Source organism: Vanessa tameamea, chromosome 2 (assembly GCF_037043105.1).
Source record: "Vanessa tameamea isolate UH-Manoa-2023 chromosome 2, ilVanTame1 primary haplotype, whole genome shotgun sequence".
NCBI lineage: Eukaryota > Metazoa > Arthropoda > Insecta > Lepidoptera > Nymphalidae > Vanessa > Vanessa tameamea.
In genome coordinates, this window is record NC_087310.1 from 4,017,368 (window position 1) to 4,027,844 (window position 10,477).

General features: G+C 31.9%; 1 protein-coding gene across 1 annotated transcript; it reads left to right on the forward strand.

The window, feature by feature from the left end:
* Window positions 1–7,878: 7,878 nt before the first annotated feature.
* LOC113399774 (odorant receptor 46a-like) lies at window positions 7,879–10,099 on the forward strand. The gene is made up of 6 exons (XM_064215424.1): window positions 7,879–8,581; window positions 8,630–8,669; window positions 8,860–8,959; window positions 9,036–9,137; window positions 9,571–9,726; window positions 9,991–10,099. Exons 1-6 carry the CDS (start codon window positions 7,879–7,881, stop codon window positions 10,051–10,053), a joined length of 1,164 nt encoding a protein of 387 aa, XP_064071494.1. The 3' UTR covers window positions 10,054–10,099.
* The last annotated feature ends 378 nt before the right edge of the window (window positions 10,100–10,477 follow it).

The following is a 10,477-nucleotide window of genomic DNA, read 5'->3' on the forward strand; positions in this document are numbered from 1 at the left end:
GTCACGATCTCCCTTTGACAATTTTTTTTTTTTTTTTACGCTGGAATTACGCATTACTCGTTTCCCCCACATGCTGTGGGGGAGTATGCGGGGCTAGTCAGCGCTGAAGGCGCCGGAATACCTACTAAAAAACCAGCGATACCCACTCCGTCTTTTTGGGAGTTGTCACGGGATCGCTTGCGCATACTACCGTGACAAGAAGATGTCCCTTGCGTCGAACACAACAATTCTAAATATTGTTGCTTGACAGTAGAATATACGACGAGCAGGTGGTACCTACCCAGACGTGCTTGTATAAAATCCTAGCACCAAGTAGTATTCATTACTCTTACTTTGCTTGTGAACCGTGTGATTATGTTTATATGTGAACCTTTAACCGGTTTCTAATGTAGATTCCACCAAAAATAAAGAAACAGTAACCAGAAATTTAAAAAAAAACACACTCAGTAGTTCTTTTATTTCGTCACTATAAAAATCAGTGGAAAGGAGTAAAGGCTTAAGCGCCTAAATGTATTAGGAAATTAGGTCTACAGTTATGTTGTTATACATTATTTTTGTCCATAAAAATCAAAGAAGTAACTCCATTATTATAGATACTTGTATCACATTTTGTTAAAAATCTAATAACGTCACAGGAAGGATGTATTGACTTTGCGGAGTCAGAAGCTTGGTGTTGCAAGTTTATCTTCCTTCTTGTGTTAACACAATGTTTATCACTGTTTCTGTCGAATTAATCGACGTTGTTAACATTAAATGTATCATGTTTTATTAAAATATAATTCATTAAAAAATATTGAAAATGAACATACTAACTATAAGCGTTTAATAAATAATTTGTGATGATAAAGTTAATTTTAAAAGTTTCAACGCTAATGTCACCATATTCATTAAAGCGCTGCTCAGCGGCTTAATCTAAAATTACATACTCAAAAACAACTCCATTAAACGATAAAACTAACAATTCCAAAAACAAATCTATCATAACCACGTTTTCTCTATGGTCTATGTTTTATAATTTGTTTAATTCAAGAAACTACAAAGGAGTTGAATTTCACGCTCGGCTAATAGCCAGTAACACCTGCGAACGCTATTAGCGACAACTCAGAATTGCCGTCGATTAAAATCACTAACGTAATATCCAACGCTAATTGCTTTGAGTAATGAATACCCATTATATTATAGTAGTTATTTGGATAATATTACGGGCGCCGATTTAATTTTATAGCTTTGATATTATTTACAATTAAGTTATTAAATTAATTTTTTGGTTTCGATATTTGAATTGTTAGATATAGTTGTTTTCGCTTTGTCTGTCACATCCTTAGAGAGTTTACAGTTTTAGTTCGTCAACGGGCATGCCTACTATCAATTGTGTATTGGGCCCAGAATAGAGGGGAAAAAATAGCGGTGTCAGGGAGCTCAGTGTGTTATTTGCTACGTGTGTTAAATTTTTATAGAGGCTTAATACATTATGTCAGAATATTTTAAGTTTTTTTTTTTTTATGTCATTGGTGGCAAACGAGCAGGAGGCTCACCTGATGGAAAGTGACTACCACCGCCCATGGACATCTGCACTACCACCGCCCATGGACATCTGCAAATTATAATTTATATTTCTTTATTACTTTAGTATATTTTAAGGTTATAAGACAATAAAATATTATATATGAAACACAAATGTTTGTTATAATAGCTGTAGTAATCGTAATATTGTATTAATATCTACATTAACACCAATTACCTTAATACTAACTTTGTATCTAATTATATAATTGCAAAAAACACAATTCATATATCATCAATAATTTAACAATCAATAACAATTATACGTTATCGCAAAATTATATCATACCTTAAATGTTACCTTGTTGCTTCAGGAAAGAGTAAATAGTAAAGTCATTCTGTACCGAGCTTCTATCACTTATATAAGCCTCACTACAAATCACATGATTCCCAAAATTGAACAGAAAAGTCAAAGTAGCCTCTTATTTAGTATCAATGTTACCAATACAATTCAAAAATAATGTAAATCTAATTATTATGATTACATAATTTATTATTCAATAAATAATGTAAGCGTTTTTGTAATTATCTAATTTATTTAATAATTTCTATCTTAATTTATCACGTGCATGTAGTGGTGTAGTAGAAGCGCCTTCTAACAACATAATATAGGTCACTTGCTTCTAAGTGTGATAAAAGATAAGAAATAATTTTCTATGCCGTTTTTTTTTTATTTTTAATAAAAAATATAAAGGGTAAATAGAATCGAAATTGAAAATAGTATTTTTAAATAGCTAACCGTCTCAACTTCGTATGGTGGAATTAAAATCCAAATTATCTCTTGTAAAGTGACAATTACAATCTTATTTTTTTTTTGGGCCAAGGTATAAACTAATCAAGCTTAATAATAATCGTATGAACAGTTTAGAAACGCCTGGAGGACAAATAATGAATAAATATTAAGATAGTTTCTTAAATGCAGCAAGAATATAAATACAAGTAAGAATATTAATTCGAATAACAGTATCTTTATCTTATATAAGTAATTATTAAATCTTAAATCCATTTTGTTCGTGCTTAATGAGATAGCGCATTAAACGGATTGTTCTCTCGTTTAAAATTATTTCAGTTATTCCTAGACTATAAAATTTTATCAACAATAAACTAAGATTAATGAATAATAATATTATTTAATATAATAACAACATAGGAAACATCTTATATGATGTTAGACGAACGTTGCTCTTTCATTTAGTAGCATTTGATTCTCTATTCGAATTCTAATAGCCGTAATTCTTCCAGTCGGTATTGTATCAAGTACTACGACGACCGATGGAATAATAGAAGAATTCCCGTGTAAGTAAATTAAAAAGATAATACTCTGTAAGTACCCTTAGCTAGAATAAGGTCTCCTTCAATATTATGCGTATTACTATTTTCTAGTTTCATAAGCTTGTCTAAACTTTGACGGATATTTCTGATGTGAAATTTCTATAATTGCAATGAGATTAAAACTGATAATGAAAGCAGGTCTCTCTTGCACTTACGGTGAACTCTGATATAGTTTACCGCGTGTCCACGAAGGCACAATACTCTTGGCAGTCGGGTGAATCTTCCTTAATATTTGCAATAAAGTTATCATAGCAAAATAAAAAATTTACAACAAATCTTATAAAACAAATGTTTGCAAAGTTTGTAATAAATGCCATTGAACAAAATAACTTTATTATATCATAAATATACAAGAAGAGAATCAACTCCGCGAGCTCGTTACAAAACTCAAACAGTATCTTACTTCAAAAATGTTTTTAGTACTTTCTGGATAAAAAGTTCCATTAAAAACTATGTAGCAGTGAAACTTGCTAGATCTCTTGTTACAGTTTGTGTACATTGTTAAGTTTACTAACTGTTAATATGGAGGGTTCTTGAATAGTGCTAATGAGCGCGGCCATTACAGTCGTGCGTGTCTGAAACAAGCAGCGATGGGGATAACATCTCTGAACCACCTGAAGTGCCATTAAGACTTTTGCGTGATAGAAGCAGACAGAGCCGAATATACGAAACTGTTCGAAATTTTAATGGCGGTTGCTAACTTGATTAAATATTAAATATACATAAAAATTATATTACATTTCAAAATTCAACGTTCACTTGACTTTATCCCATTTGTTGGTTCCTTAGGATTATGTGATGCAATATGTTTCATATCATTTAACGCTTCGAGACGTCACCTTCGTCATGTCCGCTGAACTGGATCAGGTCTTGACGACGACGGCACCGGGTTATGTACTAATAAACTAATTAATATAATACTAAATATGCCACGGACAGCGGCTAAGGGCGGGCGGCGCGAACACAAAGGCGGGTGGCGCGAACAGCGAATGTTGCCGCGCGAATCCCACGAGTGTACGAATCAGTACGGCGGGCGCATGCCACGATATCGAACGGAATTCGCCAACAGTTTAGAAACCAAAATGGTGACCGGTCATTGTCTCCGTAGAATTTAAACCACGTGGTCATTGTCTATTTGCAAAATGTTATTAAAAACCAAATTCAAAATATTATTTGATGACTTTGGTTATTTTGACTGCTATTGCTTGTTTGAGTGACATCAATAATTTGTATAAAAGGGCTTAATATTGCTTGATTCATCTATGTTTATGATTGTTACAAGAAGGAATACTTATTGAGTAATTACAAATTGATATTTTTAAAATAGCAAATACATAACATAATTTGTTTTTACTTTCTATTTTAATCAGAACACCGTGTATAATTTCAGTGGATGAGGACCTAATCTGGGATTTCAAACATTTGGATAAACTAAAGTGCACTTACGAGACTTTTAGGTGCTTTGTTATAAATCATGCGAAATGACTTTCGTTGTTTTTAGTCTCGGTTGCGTAGTTCAAGTCGCTGTTAACATGAAGTATCAAGGTGATGATACAGCTCCTAGTGAAGTTCACTCTTGAAGCTATGGATGTATGGAGAACCCTCATGGACAAAGGTAATATGGCTCTTTTATGTAGCATGTTTTTAAGCTTATCTTTAATTTTGTTATTTTTTTAAATGTTATGACGAGTATAATGAACCCTTAAAATATAACCCTTTGTATATTGTTTTATGTTATGATTTTGAAATAAATTCTTGTCATACTGTATGTATCGAATAATATATCGATATATAATGATCGGTGATAAATAATTTATGAACCTGGAGCCATCATACTAGGGTACGAAGATCTTACCGAAAACTAAGTTTAAATATTGAGTAATAGATACAATTACTCTATCGTTAAGTAAAAACAAAATAACAATAATGTAAAAACAGCAGAAAGATTTAACTTAATAAAATGAATTCCTTACACAAATGTTTACATTATAATGATAATTACGTAAGATTTCATCAATACTAATACAGATATGTCAATAGAACCACAGATAAATAAATGTAGAATACAGACTAAACAATTAAAACCCTTACGCAGCTTAACGAGAACTCAAAACATATACCGAATAATTAAGCTTAAGTTATTAAATAGAATTTCAACATCGCCTTCTGTTATATAAAAATTGTTCTCATACAATTAACGAAGTGAAATGTTTACATTCAAACATTGTAATTCTGCGAAGGAATTGAGGTAAAAGTAGCAGATTTAATTATTAACAAACAATCCACGAGTAACTGTTTCCTCTGCAGAAACAAAGATGGTTTACATCAAAAGAGCTCTCGCAATTAACGCCGTGAATATTACAAGTTAAAATTGAACACCAATATACACAACGTTGTTAAATCAGAAATTACCGATCCGTAAATAAATCGTTCATTATCAACTGTTTAAAAATTCAAATTGCCCCGCTTCTTTCCTGATTGTAAAATGAGGATTAATATTAAAAATGTACGGATTTCGTTCGAAATAATAGGTAAGGAACGAACGGGAGCCCATCGGGAATGGATTCGGCTGTAACGAACGCCCCGGGGCATGCTCTATCTGCTGGATAAAAGTATCGTCTAGTTGCACGATCTAATGACGCTACGTGAAAAAATAACTATGTGGAGAGGTGTTCTGCCTTTGTTGTACGCTCTCAGAAAATCAAGTGGCGTTTGTGTGAGCCCCATCGCCCCGCAACATAGAACAATAACCTAAAACACACGGGCGAGTAATAAGGTTTTTGTTTACCTTTTAGGTAACCGTTTGTTATCCTTTAAAAAATATGTAAGAAAATATTTATAGCGCTATTTCTTATAAATTAATTGGCAACAAGGAAAGTTTAATTTTTATTACAGCTTCAAAATCTATTGGGGTTGGTAAATATTTACCATAAGGCGGCGGGTTTACCCGTGTCGTATATTTTATTAGACAATGCATCGCACAACACGATCCGCATGTTGTTTTCACGAGTTTATTAAAATATTTCGTAATCAAAGAACGTTTTAAAATTTGTATGTAATACATTATGATAATGATTAATTCATTGTAACCGCAAAAATAAAGGATAATTCTCGTTACTATTTTCCCAATTTTTAAACATAATAAACGGTAGTTACGTATAAAAAAGATATATCTGCTGTTGCAAAATTTTTATAGGCGTTTTATAGATTTACACATGTTTTATATATCGTTTTCGTGTATCAGTAAAGGGTTCGTACAAAAAGCGTTTGGATCGACTATTAAAAAGAAAACTATAGTCTAAAATAAACAACATTTGATATATCCAAACTAAAACCAAATAACCTTTAATAAGGCGACGACCTCCGTGATCGAGTAGTGTGTTCACCGGTTTTCATGGCTACGCCACTCCGAGGTGTCGGGTTCGATTCCCGGCCGAGTCGATGTAGAAAAAGTTCATTAGTTTTCTATGTTGTCTTGGGTCTTGGTGTTTGTGGTACCGTCGTTACTTCTGATTTTCCATAACACGAGTGCTTTAGCTACTTACATTGGGATCAGAGTAATGTATGTGATGTTGTACAATATTTATTTATTATTAAATAATATAGAAGTTCCATATTTATTAAATTAGTAGTCTGTGCGAGAACGGAAAAAAATGTAAACACAAATAAATAGATCATATCTACGTGTGATTTATTTATGTGTGATAGGAGTGCGATAAATATTTAATTTAATTTGTGTTAATAAAATCTTAAAGACACACTCACACACATAAAATTTAATAATATTAAGACATACAACTTTTATGCAGATAATATTTATAATTGATCTATTCAATAGCAAATATTTATTTGACTTTAAACGAAGATTTATATTTAAAACACTTTTTATTCTACTAGAAAATACCAGTCAACAAATAATACATTATATAAACAAAAATATTTAACTATTATAGAGCATATTCTACAGTATCAAAAGATTAAAATCTTTTTATTATCATAGTGATAAGTTGTGTTAAGATTTTTTTTAAAACTACATACACTATCTATACTAATATAATAAATGCGATAGTGACTCTAACTGTTACGTTTTCACTTCTAAATCACTGAACAGAATTTAATAAAATTTGTTAAGAAGCAAGCTTGAACTGTAAGGAAGGATATAGGCTTTTTTTAACCCCAAAACCAACGAACACCCACGCTCGGACTAGAACTAGTGAAATAAAAAGAAAACAAACATTAAATTTACGGGGCATACTCTTATTTTATGCAGATAATATTTATAGTAAATATATTTCATGCTGCTATGCACCAAATCCAATAGCAAATATTTGTTCGCGGGGTTAGGCGGAGACTGATTGCGAGGCAGAAGCGGCAGGTTACTACGAAGAAAATGCAACACAAACAATAATAAAAAAGAAGATGTGTAGTGAACTTAGAACCTTAACGTTCTATCAATGTAAGCTGTGATCAAAAAGATCATTTTTCTGTTGAAAGCAGAGAGTCCTTAAGAAATAGTTGGTTGGAAGCCGGCAATTAGAGCGAATTCCTAGACTATTTTGCGGGTGGACGACGTCACCTGCACTAATTGCGTCTCATTTAAAAAGTAAGGCTCCTGCAATTAACCTAGATCCATTTGCATCGTTTCGACGTGTATGTGGTACTTATTGAGAACTTCCTTCTTTGAATTGCACGTATGTTGGATTAATTTTTAAACATACTTAATGACAAACGTGCAGTTCTAAATATGTAGTTGAAGTGTTCCATTACTGGTCCACGGCCTACTAATTAGAATTTGCATTTAAACGTTCATAATGACAAACTGGTCGCAAGTTTAATGAAAAGAAATGTATAAGAAATGGAGAAGCTATCATATTTTTCCACACATCTAAACCTATAGCATCTCAATCACAAGATTCATTACAAGAGTGCAACGGTACCGTCAGTGCTATTTTGCGGTATATAAAGAATTTAAATTAAAATAAAATGCCACTCGTGAAACAAACCGACTGTTTTATTAGGAATATGAAATATTGGAAATTTCTTGGAATCTATCCACTCGAAATCAAATGGAAATTCTATAATTGGTATTCGAAAATCTTTGTGTTCGCATTTATAATTTTGTACGATGGACTAAGCACCTTAAATTTTTATTTCTTAGAAAGAAACTTGGATCATTTCATTGAGGAAATGATATTTTATTTTACGGAATTAGCGGTTATGTCGAAGGTCCTTACATTTATGATAATGAAAGAGAAAATTGAAGAAATATTGAAGACATTAGATAGCGAAACGTTTCAGTCCATAAATGAAACAGAAACGGTTTTCATAAAAAATGCAATGAATTTCAATGTCAAATATTGGAAAATTGTAGCATTGGTCTCATATTTTTCCAATTTCGTTCATGTTTCGTCTCCATTTATTGCTCATTTATTTTTACCGGTTCCATTGGTTTTACCTGTGTCTAGTTATTCTTTCCTAAGTGAAAACTTTACAGAGACGTTCATTTATCCTATATATTTCTATCAAAGTATTGGAATTCACATAAACATGCTTTACAATGTCAATATCGATACATTTTTCTTGGGTCTTATGATTTTGGTTATAGCCCAGTTAGAAATACTAGAGCAGAAATTGATGACAGTAACTAATAAATATGATAGCAATGTTTCTATTTCTATGAATACTCGTAACAGAAAGGGACGAAGTGAAATCAATGAATTATATTACATCGAAGATTTAAATAAATCTATCATACATTTTGATAAAGTTGCAAAGTGAGTAATAAACAAAGGTTTGAGGTGCTTTGGCAAAAAAAAAAATGTTGCAGAATAATTCAAAATGCTTTTGTGTTTTTTAATTTCATTAGAATTTATTATCAGCAGCTATTGTTGTTGTTGTTTGTTTTGTGTTCGCAACAGAAATACGTACACTTTAAATATATAAATAAAATAATTTCAATTTCAGATTTTGTGATTTAATCGAAAATGTATTCAGTATAACATTGTTTGTACAATTTAGTATGGCGTCGTGTATAATTTGCGTTTGTCTGTTTCGTTTCACTTTGGTAAGAAATAAATAAATTATGTTTAGAAATTGTATGTTTTGTCATATTTCTATTGTGATACCTTTGTTTTTTTCAGCCTTCTCCTTTCCAGTATTACATGTTCCTTGCTACTTACATGTTTGTCATGATGATACAAATAATGGTACCATGTTGGTTTGGAACTCGCATTATCACAAAGGTAATATTAAGTTATTTTTATAAAATATTCTTATTTTTTTTTCTTTTTTTATGGCATTGGTTGGCGGACGAGCATATGGGCCACCTGATGGTAAGTGGTCACCACCGCCCATAGACAAAGGCGCTGTAAGAAATGTTAACCATTCCTTACATCACCTATGCGCCACCAACCTTGGGAACTAAGATGTTATGTCCCTTGTGCCTGTGATTACACTGGCTCACTCACCCTTCTAACCGATACACAACAGAAGTAGAAGAACAATACAGAGTACTGTTATTTGGCGGTAGAATATCTGATGAGTGGGTGGTACCTACCCAGACGGGCTTGCACAAAGCCCTACCACCAAGTCAGTTATATATATATATACATATATATATTCACGAATTTTATCGTCATTTAAAAAATAGATAATAATAAGATCTTTTGTTTCTAGAGTCGCCTATTATCTGAAGCAATTTACATTTGCGACTGGACGCCTCGGTGTCGCCGCTTCAAGAGTAGCATAAGAGTCTTCGTTGAAAGGGCTAATCGTCCCCTCTCTATTACTGGATGGAAGATGTTTCCACTTTCATTAAGCACTTTCACTTCTGTAAGTTTAAATTTAATTTTAATCAATACCTATATAATATAATTAACAAAAATCGTATTCTCTGTTAATATTTGCATTCATTATAATTATGAAATCCTTCTAAAATATCTAATCAAACCTCACGAATGACGTCGCTTTTTAAAATGTTATTTATTATTAATAAACATTATTTTTTTAAATATATAATGTTTGTATGATTTCGAATATTAAATTCAATATTTAACTTTCATTTCAATTTATATTTATTTTTCTTTCTTTGTCTAGATCATGAATTCTGCGTATTCATTTTTCACTTTGCTACGATATATGCAAACAAGAGAATCTTAAGTGCAGAAGGCAAATATTTTGAAGGAATTAAATGTAATATTATGGAAAATTCAATTTCGTTTCATTATTTACATTTGAAGTATAATCGAAATTTAATGTGACAGTTATTTTTTGTCGTGGAAAATACGACTGCTAGTAGAAATAATTTTTCCTAATAGATGTTATGAAAACATGGCAGAGCTTCCAGGACTGGGTGTTTTTTTAATGTCGAAATGAACCGAAATAATAATTTATTAATGGAATACAAAATATCAGAGGGCGAATGAATAAAATACCACTGTTAGCATATGACCCTCGTAGAGCGAACGTCACACACAAGTATCGGAGACAATGGCGTTGTTTAGCAGTTCATCTGTTAGCCGTAGCCGTAATAAGGCGTGTTTTTCCGAGAACAACGAAAAGGAAACAATGATTTCGCTCGTGA

Excerpts from the sequence above, each read along its gene's own strand:
- LOC113399774 (XM_064215424.1), top strand. The coding sequence starts at position 7,879 with ATGCCACTCGTGAAACAAACCGACTGTTTTATTAGGAATATGAAATAT. Across the intron at positions 8,960-9,035 it reads GTCTGTTTCGTTTCACTTTG|CCTTCTCCTTTCCAGTATTA; the intron begins GTAAGAAATAAA and ends TGTTTTTTTCAG. Across the intron at positions 9,727-9,990 it reads CATTAAGCACTTTCACTTCT|ATCATGAATTCTGCGTATTC; the intron begins GTAAGTTTAAAT and ends TTCTTTGTCTAG.